Genomic DNA, 13,877 nt, shown 5'->3' with positions numbered 1-13,877 from the left:
CCCGGTAAAGGAGAACATTCCCAGTCTTGTTCAGAACAGAAATACAAGTGTTTGCTTGATCTGAGCAAAATGGTAGTGAAAAGCCTTCTTGATTATGTGGATATTTGCATTGACTTTCAGATTGTGTACGGTTTATCTAAAGAGGATTTTCTTTGTTTTTCAAGTAATCCATACATTGCAAAGTTTGTGGGCAATGATGTATTAGAAGAGTAGGAAGTTCCAGGTAGAAATACAGGTGTCAGCGGTCCTGGGCCTCATTCCCAGCTCTGCCAATGGCAGAGACTTCCAAGAATATGCTTTTGAAGCAGCCTTATATGTAGGGTACCCTATGCCCAGGGACAAATACTGGTCTGCATCCATTTCAGGAAGGGTGCCTGAAGTCAGGCAGCTGAATGAAATCTGTTACTAGAGGGCTGAGTACCTGAGCTTACTGCTTTTTGTAATTGAGACTTTGACATACCTGCCCGTAACACCCATACAGTCGCCACTTCGCAGTGCTCCTTGGACATGAAGCGTGATCAAAACCACATGGTTAGCTTCTCCACCGTTGTGTAGGTTTGCTTTCTCAGTGATACTCCCAGTGAGTTTCAGAAGAGCTTAAGGTTCGTATGTAAAGGATGTCACACAGCTACACGTTGGTAACAATAGTGTAGATTTGTATACAGTTGTTTTTTAGGGGAGTACCTGCTGAAATCTTGTTACGTGCTTATGAAGGAAGTAAGTTTTTTATTAAGAAAAGGCTTCATAAAATTCTCAAGTGGGTGTCACTTCATAAGAGAAAAAGACTATGAAGATTTTTCAGAACCTTCAGGCAAGACCCTCAATTTAAGGGCTTCTTACTCTGCCAAAATAATTTATTAGACCTAAGGGTAAATACACTTCCAGTAAGAACATTGATCAAACAAATCCAGCTTGGGGGGATAATATATTGACATTCATTCTTGTGGATTGTGTTAGCAAAGGGACCAATCAGGCCTTGCAAGATGTTCAACACCTTTCTGATGTTGTACCAGTGCAATCAGCAGGTCAGATCAGGATTGCCAGTGCCACTGCTGTTCTCTCCACCTGTTATGTTAATTTTATTGCCCTTTTTTTTTTTTTTTTCTAAACTGCTAGAGCATTCTTTTAAGTTTTGGTGTCATTGCCTAGGATTAAAGCAGAAGTGAAATACATTTTTTTTGTAAAGAGAATAGTTCAAGTAAGAAGGGAAATGAATTACCTGTGTGTCTGTCTATAATGTCAATATTATGCTTACCAGAGACAGACCGTTGTCTTTGGTTCTCATTCACTTCAGTTACAGCTGGACCATCTACCTTCTGATGACTTAATTTCTTTTGATTTCTTAAGAGGCTGGAGTAATGGGTCTGTGGACTCAGGTCCTTTATGTGAGATGGTACTGGGTCTGACATCTGCATTGTCAGCCAGTGTGTAGGCTTTTCTAAGCTCTGACTTGCCTGTTAATGAGGTGGATGTTAAAATTGACACATTTGTGAGAGTAGGCATTTCACCTGTCAGTCTATCTCCACGATGGAGAAGTTTAGAAGTTAATGTCCAAAGGACAGATTGAGCTTTGATACGTTTAATGAAGTTAGTTCTCCCATTCTTGGTATCTGTTCTTCTCTGTTGTTCTTAAATCTTGTTTGCACAATACCTTTCTCTTATTTTTCTAGAAAATATAGGACTCCTAAATTTGTGCAAAACCACCACAATTCTTTTGATCTTCCTTATGCTTTTAAAGATCTCTGTCCTTAAACCACAGCCTTCCTTGGATGATAGGGGAGGTGCTCTCAGGTGGTTCTTCTCAAACCATCCATCTGGAAGGGTATAGTTTGATCAGCCATTCAAGAATACTGCTTTCATTGATTTCAGTAACCAGCTGTAGAAAATGGGTTTAAAAATGTGTAAGGCTGAGAGGCAACACAAAGACCTTCTCTGGAGCTAGTTTGGTGAGTGCAGCACAAAACCTGGGTATTGCATGAGATTTGATTTTTTTTGTTGTTGTTGTTTTTCCTGAGGTAATGTAAAACAATGCATTGCGTTCTGTAAACTCACTTGGATCATCTTGAACAGGTGTTGCTTAACCATTAGGAAAAAACATTTCTGAAGCTGCATTAGCTTATTAGAGCTTTCCTCTGTGCAGACTGTGCAGGCAGCTTGTGAAGAAGACAGGACTCCAGACCCAGGGCTGTTTGTTTTTCATAACTGCAGAATATGACTGAAAATACGGCATTATGGGCTGGTCCATTTTTGAAGTTGCTGCCAATTAATCTTGCTCTATAGGTAATCTTCTTAAAACTTCAGCAGTGCAATCTGGGTGCATATTCTACCTTGACTTACATAATTTTAATTTGTTGAATAAACTCCTGTAGATGCTCTGTTAGGAATACAATATTTATAGATATCAGTTGTGTGTTACTTAATGAGGTAGAACCCAAATCATCATCACTGAGCAGTTCAGAAATAGAAAGCAACAGCTGTAATACTGAAAAAAAGATGCAGGTCAGGAGTTCAAACATTTTGATTAAAGGGATGACTTTTACTCTATTGTCTTGACTTTGTCATGCTTGCTGTAAGTAGATGTCAAGACCCTCTGGTATATAAAACACTGTGCTTATATTTCTGCCTTTTTAAATTAGTGAATCTGATCATTTTCTTCTGCTGATATTTAAGTCTTACTGGCTTTAGTGGAAACAGGATTTCCTGTGGTGATTAAAACCACAGGTGCTAGGATTAAGGAAGGCCTTTTTTTGGTGGTACATAAACTAAAACTGGAATGATACAGAGAAGATTAGTGTGGCATCCTCAGGACTGACAAGCAGATTTGGAAGAGCACATGAGGGGATCAAAGTCTGGGAGGTGCAACCATGGAGGAACTTCTCTGGCATTCACAAAATTTTTATCAAGACTTTAGTCTTAACTGATTTAAAGATGGGAACTGGCTGTTGGAAGCAAAAAGCAAAAACCTCTTTGGATGCAGCACTGATGTGTGCAGGCTTTATAGAAAACATGTATATTTTTAGGGTATGTGGTTTAGACCATTAATCGTTGCATTGCTTCCCTAGACCCCCTAATGTCCAGCTGTGCTCTTTGGAGAGAGAGGGCAACTTTGCTACAGGGAAGCTATTTTCTGGGTTGTCAAATCCAAGCCACATATGATGTGGATAATAACCCTAGCACTGAAATACAGACTAATGGTCATTTTCCTTTCTGTTCCTGTTTTCCTCTTACCCACAAGACTTTTTTTTTTGGTGAAGAAGGGGGAGTTATTCTGAGGGACAGCTGTAATAGCACCTCCTGAACATGCCCCTTTCCTTCAAATTTTAGTCATTCTGGCTTGAGGTGTCTTGGAATCAGGATCCCGTGTAAAGTTCCTTTTTGTTTTTTAGATGTCTTTTGTTAAAGTACAGTTTTAAACACACAGACTATACACTGCTGTGTGGACATTATAGCTTGCTGTAATACTGTGTTCTCTCTTGATGGTGGAGGTGGTGCCGTTCCATAAGATCACAGAGGTGACACCTGAAAGGCTTTTTGGACCGGATCCTGTTGAGTACTCTCTGGTGATTGTTTCCACTGAAGTTACTAAATCTATTTGTAGGAATGAGAACTTTTTTTACATCTATGTATGTATGTGTGTATATAAAAATATATATTCATAAAATATATAAAAATAGGTGTGTATCTATAAATATATACAAACTATATATATAAAAATAAAAGTTCTCATTCCTACTATATATAATACATATTATATATTCATTCCTATATATATAAACTGTATAAAAAATAAACGTTCTTGTTCCTACAAATAGGTTCTCTCTCTACATATATATCAGAAACATACCTTTGATTTGCAAGTTGACAAGTAGTTACATATGTATATGTATATATGGATAGCAGTCTTGCGTGTCAAACAGCGTGTTCTATAAAGTAGCCTTTATCTTCTGGAACATGAGTGTTGCCAGAGTGGGCTGTGGTTGTGTGAAATACAATCCTAGGGGCAGTGGGGCTGCTTGTATTAGTAAGGTCAGGAGGATTTGCTTTCAAATTCATCCAGGCATTACTGCGCACACTAATGAAATGTGCAGCACAGAAGTAGGGACTTCTGCTTCACTAAGGATAATAAACAGTAAAATCTAAGGTTTTATTATGGTATATATTACGATTTTCCATTATTTGTCATCTCCTCTTTGCCTCACCTTTATTAGGTGCCACCTTGGCTCTACGAGTTGAACCTTCGTACATTTATGTACATGTATTTTTATAAAAAGGAGAATTCAAAAGTTTTTTTCCCCAGCACCCTGCATCAGAATAACTGAGATTCTACACGACCACAGTTACGGCTGCAGATTTCTGTGCGTGCCACAAAGAATTAATTGTGCAATCATCCTGCACTCGTCATCAGTGTGAGAGTTTACAAAAGTCACCTCTTAACTTTTAAAAGTTATTCCTCTTCCAACAATGTTCTTTAGTTTATGAAATGTGGCCAGCCACCTTACTTAATGACCTGGTCGTCAGCAGTTTTAGAAAGATTATTGCCTTTGTATTTCACACAGCACATTTGCGTATAACCAAAACAATCTAAAAAGAAACCACAAATTGTAAAATCCTGACCACGTAATTTTTAAGTTAATAGGAAACATGAAACCTTTACGTTTAGTGAAGTAACTTTCCAGGTGTCCCTGTTTTTCTAATAAACAGTTACTGTTTATTAAAAAAAAAATCAATATATAAAAAGACAGTATTGTATTGAATTAAAAGCTCCAAAACAGATAAGTTCTGTTCTTTCCCTGTATGCATGCTAAGGGCCCATTCCTGCTTTTTGACTTACAAAGCTTCCACTGACAGCAGCCCCACAGGATAAGGCCATTCCGTATAGGCGGAGGGAACAGATAAGTGTAAACTGAGTTAAACTTTAGTGCCTGATAATCCCAGCAGCTTTTGAAACTAACAGGTAATCATTAGATAAAAACTATTTTGGAATGAATAAAAAATAGAAAGCTTTTCAGGCTAAAATGCAAAGCTATAATTGGGATGATTTTGACAGATGTATCAGTCCTGGAATTTAAAGGTAGAATGTGGGAGCTGGATTGCCTGTGCGGAAGGGCACGTGATTATTGAATTCTGACGATATTACTCATTATCTAGCTTTGTAGAGTGCGCATCATTTGGCTCTGTAATTTGTGACAATTTTTGATTGCTTCCTCTGTGTGTTGCTCACTTTAGCAAGGTAGAAATGGCACATATTTAGAGTCTAGTTTGCAGGACTTTTACAGCAAAAAAAAAAACCCCAAATGTGCAGGGGAGAGATTTTAGAAATGAGATCAGGTATATCATGATGTATACGTTCCAGAATTTTTCCATTTACAAAATGGAAAGTTGGTGTTGATGAATGTTGATGTGTATTTGAATGATTTGGCTAGCAGGCAGGTGTCCCTTCCTGGGGTGAGCCGGAGCGGCTCAGGCACGTGCGATGGGCCTTCAGCAGCTGCTGGGGATGTAGCTCAAGTGGCCGGGGCTTTTGGAATGGAGAAGCCAAAGCCCATCTCTGCTGCTGCACCCGGGAAGTTCTGCCTGGCAAAAACATCACCATGGTGATACCAGAACATTTTAGGGAACGGAGCTCTGTTGCAGTAGTGGGTCAAAACAGAGAGCTGCACCCGGGTAAGCCTGACACCCTGCGTCACACTGAAAGGGTCAGAAGAGAAGCAAATGCGTTGTCTCAAATGAGAACAAACCCAAGATTTATTTTAACTCTTTTTTTTTTACCTAGCTGGTCAGAAAGACTCTGAGGAAACATTGCCAAATCAGAAGGAATCTCAGCAACTTTCAAAATCTAGTCAGACTGGTTTGCTGTCAGCCTGGCTGGATCTCTGGTGGCTTATGTAGAGGAGCTTGGACCTCCAGCACCTGCAGCTGCGTGGGCAGCCTGGCCAGCCGGGCGTCGAGCACAGGGGGTTTGATGGCCTCCGGTAGGGCATCAATAAGGCTCCAGGATTTGTGAAAGACTGAAAAGTTTGGGTTTGGTTTGTTGTTTTTTGTTTGGTTTTTTTTTTTTTTTTCCAAATTGGAATAAAAATAAACTTGCACGAATCAAAACACTGCAATCTGGCAGGGCTGTATCTGTGGAGGTCTCCTGAGAGATGGTGGGAAGTTTCCTGCAGACGGAAGGTGTCGAGCACTGTCCTCATGGCTGCTCTGAAGCCCCCGAGGCAAGTGGTGGGCAGCGTGTTTACAGCAGAGAAGTGTTACGGCACCATAGATGCTGTGTAAGGAATTTCTCCATGGTTTCAGCTGGAGCTTTTGGAGGAAATAATTTAATAACCCTTTTCTTTAGAAGTATTTGTGGTTGAGGTACCTCGTGTAACACAGCCGATTCCTCAGCTGGTTAGCAGCAGCAGCGGAGCTGTGAGATGTAACAGCTCGAGGAACTGTCCCCTTGGTTTTGTACAGGTGTGTTGTAGAAGTGAAACCAGCTGAGTCTACACCTTGAGCTTGCTTGTTTATTTGAGTAATTTTGGAAACATTGCTGTTCCTGACGCTGCAGCTGTGTTTTTGAGGTCAGTAGGAGCAGGACATTGACACGTACAGCAGTAAAAGGGTGAGTGGTGGCCTTGCAGGAATTCATGGATGTAAGTGGAAAGCACCGTTAACTCTGTATCAAGAGGATGCTGTCTCGGTTGTGTCTGCAGCGCTGTACATACCCGCGCACTTTTAAAGAATGAAGAGTAAGTTTACATACCTGTAAATAATACATTTTCTTATCTCATTCACCTCTCGGAGGATCTCATCTTTGCTGTACCCACAGCAGCACAAGGTTAGCTGGCTGCGTTGGTGCAAGATTCCCCCAGAGCAAAGCCCTGCCAATGCAAGCAGCGTGCAGCAGCTCCGTGCTGCTGGGCGCCTCCATCACCCCAGCACGTAGCCACAGCCCCTCGGAGGAGGCACTTTTCCTCGCAGACGTGCCGGGAAGGAAAAGCTCACTTTTAATTTTGGGGCTGCCATTTCCGAGCTTCGGAATACATTTGAATATTTTGCAGAAAGAAGATGGTTCCTGAGATGTGGTCAGCTGGAGAAAGTCTTTGGTGGTGATTGGCCGGTCTATGCCTTACACGCTTCTCCTCGTGCTTTCAGAGGGATCCCCATCACCCTCTCTCATTTCTGTTCTGTGTGTTTACTGTGGGCAGTGGCCCAGCTGTGCTGCTCGATGCCTGTGGCCCTTCGAGTACCTCTTCTACATGTTGCTTCATCTCTGGAAACAAAGCAGAGGTTCTTCAGAAACAGCCTTGTGTCATTGGAAACTCCTGGCAAGCAAAACCTGTGACGACTTAATTCAGAAGGGAATACAGGGCTAAAATGGGTGAGAGTAAAGAAAAAGGCTACTTGATCACTTATAAATTTGCTGTGCAGGGTTGACAAATGGACTGTGAAGGAAAAGCTTTATGGCATAACGTTGAGGGATGCCCAGTAGACTGTCGATTAATTTCCCTCGGGCAGAGAGGGGCAGCTGCCGTCCTGAGGTCAAAGCACCAGACGTTCCCCATCCACGCACGCCGGAGCAGGCAGGGATGGAGCCTGTGGTGTTCGTCGTGGCCAAAAGAGGCAGCGGAAAAATTGAATTACAGGCGCAGCCCAAGCATTTGGGGCTTGAGAGTTTCTGTCAAGTGCAGATGAGGATGTATTTGCACACTTCCGACAGGAGAAGAGACCTCGGAGACCTCCTCCTCTCTTACCCCTTCCCCCCGCTCGGCGGGTAGCACCGATTACCGAGCCGCCTGTCAGCGGGGAGCGACGAGAATGGCCCGAAACACACTTGGAAGGGAAACCCGGGACCCGGCGAGGGGCAGCGCAGGGCCCGGCCCCTCCCGCTGCCGGGGGCTGATCCCTGCCCTCTGCCCGGCAGCCCCGCACGGAGCCACAGCCGAGCCCTTCCAGGAGGCGCCTAATTCTGCCTCCAAAGGAAGGGTGCTTGGGGGCCCAATGACTTTAATCGTAGGTGCAAGAGACATGAAAGCCTTATTTAAAAAAAAAAAATAAAAAATTAAAAGGCGCCAGGCAGCAGTTGCTTTTTCTTCTGGGCTCCGGGCTGCCCCCCCCCGCCCCGGGCTGAGGCGGCGGGGCCGGCGGCCAGGCTGCGGCGAGTCCCTCGCCGGTTGCGCGGAGGGGAATAAATAGGCGGGCGGCGGCGGAGCCCTCCGCTCCCCGCGGCCCCTCCACGTCACTCCGCGGCGAGGCGAGCACGTGGGGCGGGGAGACCTTATAAATCTCCCTCTCCCTGCGCGGCCGTGATGTTATCTGCTGGCACCCGTCCCCTCCTCGCAGGGAGCACCGAGGGGCCGGGGGCGGGCGGGGGGTGCCGGGCGGAGCGCTAGATCCGCCGGGAGCTGCGCGCCGCGCCGCGCCGCCGGGGCCAGCCCCAGCCCCGCGGGGGAGGCCCGGGGGGGGGCGGGCGGGGGGAGAGCGAGCGGCGCTGCGCCGCGGCCAGCCCCGGGCGGCCGCTCCGCGCCTGCGATCCGCGGGAGGCTGTCGGGGCGGCGGCGCTGCCTCGCTGACTGCGGCGTGGGGTTGGCGTGTCGGAAGGAGGAGGAAGAGGAGGGGAGCTGGAAAAAGCAGCGCGGCGCGGGCGGGGGTGGGTCGGTGCATGCAGCGCGGGGCGCACGCAGCAGCCTGCGGGACGCGGCCGGGCGGAGGATCGCCGCCGCCGCTCGCCGCCGGGGCAAGGCGCCGCCGCGGGGCCGCCGCCTCCTGCCGCTGCGCCCGCGCGCGGGGGCCGGGGCTCGGCGCAGCCGGGCGCACACGTGCGCGCCTCTGCCGGCGCCGCCGCGGGGGCTGAGCGCCGCCGGGCGCGGGGCGGTGCCGGGGCCGCTCCCGCCGCCGCCGCTGCCCGCCCGGAGCCGCCGGGCGCCGCGGGCGCACGGCGGGGCTCAGCGCCGCGCCGGCACCCGCTCCCCCGCCGGCCGCGGCAGCGCCCTGTAATAGCCATCACTGCTGCTTCTCCCCCTCCTTTTTTTTCGCCTTCTTTTTTTTTTTTTTTTTTTTTTTTTTCCCCTCCTTTCCCTTCAGTTTTTTGGTTTTCCAGCCGGCTCCGCCAGCGCGCTGAGAACAGTCTGTCTTCCGTTTACTTGATTCGCAGGTTTGTTGATCTGTTTGGGGGTTTTTTCTCTCCCTTTTTTTGGCTGGCCGGCTCACTCCACCCCCGAATTTTATCTAGTTGTAGCAACTTGCCTTTTTTTTTTTTTTTTTAATTATTATTGGTATTTTTTTTCACTGACGCCTCCCGTGCGTTTTTCGATTGCAAGTCGTCCTTGCAGTCCGGTTTTTAACTGCATTTTGTCTGCAGATCTTCCCTTTGTTTGCACACATCCCCTTTTTATTTTTTAATTTTTTTCCCTTGTTGTTGTTCGTTGTTAAAGTCACTCTTTTTTTGGGGGGCGCTGTATTTAAACACTTAAAATGCACTGCTATCTCCTGAGCGTGTTTCTCACCGTGGATCTGGCCACCGTGGCTTTCAGCCTGTCTACCTGCAGCACCCTCGACATGGATCAGTTTATGCGCAAGAGGATCGAGGCGATCCGGGGGCAGATCTTGAGCAAACTGAAGCTCACCAGCCCCCCGGACGAGTACCCCGAGCCCGAGGAGGTGCCCCCGGAGGTCATCTCCATCTACAACAGCACCAGGGACCTGCTGCAAGAGAAAGCCAACCACAGAGCCGCCACTTGCGAGAGGGAGAGGAGCGACGAGGAGTATTATGCCAAAGAAGTTTACAAAATAGACATGCAGCCTTTTTACCCCGAAAGTAAGTCCTCTGTGTTTGTGCGTGTGTGTGTCGTTTCGCCCCCGAGGCTTGGCAGTGCTCAGCACCTTCAGATACCAGCCCCATGCATCATCATCTGCCGCCTTTGCTCCGCTTGCTCTTATCCTCCGCCTCTCTTAGGTGGTGGCTTCCAGGGTTTCGTTTAGGTGCCCGGGGGTGGGAGGGTTGGGGGCTCAGCTGTCCCCCCAGACTCGCGAGGTTTCCGACCCTCTTTGACGTCGCTCAGGAGTGCCTAAAGGTGCCTCTGCTTTCCACCACCGTGTACCTGAGCGAAGCTGCCCCCCGGCCAGGATCCCGCTCCCTCCCCAGCGCTGGGTCTGAGCTCCCCCGCAGCCCCGTGTGCAGCCTCCAAAAAGAGCCAATATCTTTCCACTGCTGTTGTTTCCCTTGGAGTGTCTGGATCGGGCAGGTTTCCATCTCTCCATAACTGAAAAGGAGGTCTTAAAAAAAAAAAAAAAGTCACCGGCTCCTCTTCTGTCTGCGCCCCTCCAGAACTTTGTCCTCTCCGAGCACCAATCTGAATAGCGGTCTGCGGGACAGAGACATCGACATCCTCCCTCCTCTTCCCACTTTAACTAGCCTCCCGTTTCAGTTCATGGGCACTCTCATTTCAGGTACAGAAAAAGTTTTCCCTTCTGGGTAGCCTCGGTTCTTGGAACCTGTCTCAGCCCGTCTGCCTTTTGCTGTTTTTAATGACCTTCTGGTGATCCACGCCACGTTTTGCACAAAAAAAAAAAAAAAAAAAAAAGGGTACAAATGCTCTGTGCTGACCAGATCCACTTAGAATGATTAATAATCATAATGACGTGCCTTTTTGTTTCAGTAGTGTAGTTTTAAGTGTATAGAAAAAAAAGAAAAAGCACCGCACTCCCTTAAAAGAATCTAGATCATCATCATACCGAGGAAAGTGAAATACCAGAAGCAGAAAATAACTTCTCCGTCCGCATATCCAAAACCTAGTCCCTACTCTTTTCATTTAGCTCTCTTTTTCTCTCTCTTCCCTCCCCCACCACTTGATGCCCTATATACTTGCTGTCTGTTTTTGAAAAGCACATACCTCTTGCTTAAACAGATAATGCAGCCATCTTGGTAACTTTATCCTAGAGTTTCTAATTGCATTTTCCCCTTATTTATTTTTAGTTTAGCAAGTTGTAGCTTTGGGGCTTGCTCTGTCTTGCGTGTGATAGTCCTAGGATGCCAGCCAAGGTATCTGAACCCCACGCTCGGTGCAGCTGCCTCCCTTTCTTCCTTTATTCTTAAATGACAGCATCAGGTACAGGACATCCTGGCAGTTAGAGCCATTTTATTATTGTAATTATGGCACCATCTATAATAGCCATGATAAATACACTCCACCCTTGTTACCCTCAGGGAAGAAATACTTTTTTTTTTTTTTTTTTTTTAAATCTGTATTTGGAGCCAGGTGGGTATGAGCAGAGAGGTTCAGTGTAATTCATAGCCATAGCGAGAACACAGAAATCGTGCCTGTTTTCCACGTTGGTATACCGTAGTAGTTAGCTGGTGGAAGTCAGCACTTTGTTTTGAGACCTATCAGATCATGCCCTGAGCAGAGGAATGGGCATTAACCTATGGGCACAGGTTAGGAAGACCGATAGCAGTGCCTTGGCTCGTGGAGGTGACTCTGTAGCAGAGAGTCTCTGAAAATTGTAGAATGTGTCCATCCTGAGCACATCGTCCTTTTTCCCCATGTGAGCAAACTACAAAGAGCCGATAGTCCAAAATGCAGCCGCATACTTTCCAGAAAATTAAAATATCTGTGGTGTGTGACTTGGATGGTGTTGACAAAAGAGGATCTATTTTTAAAATGTTGTCAGAGGCCAGATTTGTACTGAGGTATCGATAAAGGTTTTGGAAGAGCAAAGGAGATTGCAGGTATCTACCAACAGAGTGCATCAGACGGTTGGGATCAGAGGGCCAGTTAGCAGCAGATCCAGTACTACTGTGCAAGGGCTGTCGCTAACATCAGAGTAAGTAGGTTAACTGTTTTTCCACTGCTCTCTAGTTATGCTGGATGGAGCAAACCTTTCCAAAAAAGACAGAAGGGAAGAAATCGCCCCACCATATTTTAAAGGAAGAAATTGAAAGCGCAGTTCTGGCGGCCACGGGTGCTTTCTCCTAGACGTCTCAGAGTGAATTTTTTTAACTCTACGGTTTCTGCTGTGTTGGAGGGAGGCAGGAGGGAGAAGGGGATCAGTGTGAACACACTGGAGGTCAAAAGCTGCTGGGAGGAAGGCATGGGAAAGATCAGTGGTTCAGTTTTTACCACAAGTTGTTAGCGTTCAGTAACTGACTACAACCCAAGTATTACAAATATGCTCTAATTATACTCGTAGTCAGCAATATATCACTACAGATCGCTGATAGGTCTTTGTGGGGCATTTTGTAAAGTTCAGACTAAATATTTTTAGCAATGAGGAGATTTAAAAGGAAAACTATAAGAGATATTGTATATACCCTAAGGCATATTTTGTCTTAAATATTATCCTTGGCCAACTGTACTGTATAAATACAGTAAATATGAATAGAACTGGCAAGATGCCAATCTCCTGGGATGAATTTTAGTCAAGAAGGTATTTATGGGATATAAATAATACTGTGTCAACATTTAAAGAAGGGATCTGATTAGTTTTGAATTTATTCATATTAATCTTTTCACATGCTGTTAGTTTAAGGCTCAAAGTAAAGTTATGCTAAGGTTTACTGATAGTTTGCACTGAGGAAGTAAGGGGGCATCTGGCATCTGGCTTGACAGTCCACTTGAGGTTAAAGACACATCAAGTCGGAATATATGTGGAAATTCAGCGAGTCAGGGACTGCCGGACCCAAAACCAACAGATGTGAAAAGTAGTGGTGGAAAAAAATACTACAAAGGGGTTTGGAAAAACCAATAAGCTTTTGTCTGTCAAGCATGCCTGCCTGCGTTGTGCTTGTGACAGAATGGATTAGGTACTGAAAGTTTGAATCTCTCCTAAGTCCAGCTGGCAGTCAGAAACTGAGTTGTTTTACAGGGCAGTTTAAAGAGGGAGGTGGGATGTGGAAGCTGAGCACGACATCAGAGACAGTTCTTCTGTGCCAAGGTGAAGCTACCTGAGTAGATGCTTAATACTGATTCCTATGAAAGCTGGATCACATTAGACGTTTATTACTTATCGGTTCTTCACTGGTTATCTACGGCCTGATACTTAAGCTAGTTATTTGTTTGAGTCTGGGTGATAAGTACCATTGCACTGATAATAAATGGAAATTTAATGCCAGCACAGGTGAGGATTGCGAGTTGTAATACTAATGCGTAACTGGGATACTCGAGAAAAACAGGCGACACGTGTGTGCGGGGGCTGGGGCCCAATTCTGTCATCGTCATTCATGGCAATTTCTGTCACATTCAATGAGCTGGTTGGTACTGATGCTTTAAGGCTAATGCAGGTAAATTTTTAAGTTTTATTCATTCTTGGAGATAGGTCTGTAAGGACTCAGTAGCTGAAGAAATCACAGTTCTTCTGGGTTTGGGCCTGGTTTTGCACAGATTTTAAACTACTTTAGTGTCCTCCACGGGTTCCAGCCTGCACTGGGTGGTAGGATTAGTCTTCTCAGGAGCTCTGTACCATGAATATTGCTTTACATAGACACTCGTTCTGCTGAATGTTTGCCTCATGAAAGACAACATTATACACTGTCTGGGTACAATGACATGCTTCTACTTTATCAACAAGGACTCGATTTACCAGCAATTATACGTATGTGGGCTCCTTGTCTTCAGGGTACCAGAATTACTCGTGCAGGAGCGGCTGTGCTCCGCATCTGCCAGCACTGACTGCATCATAACCACGATGTTAACAGCTACGGCTGCGTGACTCACGTATGTTTGCATTTAGCAGAACACAGAACTTTTGGGATTTCCTATGTTGTTAATGATATGGAAACAGTCTCAGAAGGAATACCTTCTTTTAAAACATTCTAGCTATGCTGGCCCTGTGGTTGTGCTCTGGAGCACCTCTTGTAGGAGGTGTTTGTCAGGCTTACTTGGTTTGCAGAGAGGACCTGA

At 45.8% G+C, this 13,877-nt stretch overlaps 1 protein-coding gene across 1 annotated transcript in view; it reads left to right on the top strand.

The window, feature by feature from the left end:
* The first annotated feature begins 8,981 nt into the window (after window positions 1-8,981).
* Window positions 8,982-13,877, top strand: part of TGFB2 (transforming growth factor beta 2) — a 66,249-nt gene continuing 61,353 nt past the window's right edge. Inside the window, exon 1 of the mRNA XM_074817894.1 lies at window positions 8,982-9,796. Within this exon, the coding sequence (XP_074673995.1) occupies window positions 9,454-9,796 (343 nt within the window). The 5' untranslated portion in view covers window positions 8,982-9,453. The remainder of the gene's footprint in view (window positions 9,797-13,877) is intronic.

This window comes from Strix aluco, chromosome 3 (assembly GCF_031877795.1).
Source record: "Strix aluco isolate bStrAlu1 chromosome 3, bStrAlu1.hap1, whole genome shotgun sequence".
NCBI lineage: Eukaryota > Metazoa > Chordata > Aves > Strigiformes > Strigidae > Strix > Strix aluco.
Note: the sequence above shows the minus strand (reverse complement) of the source record. Positions and strands in the feature narration are given on the sequence as shown.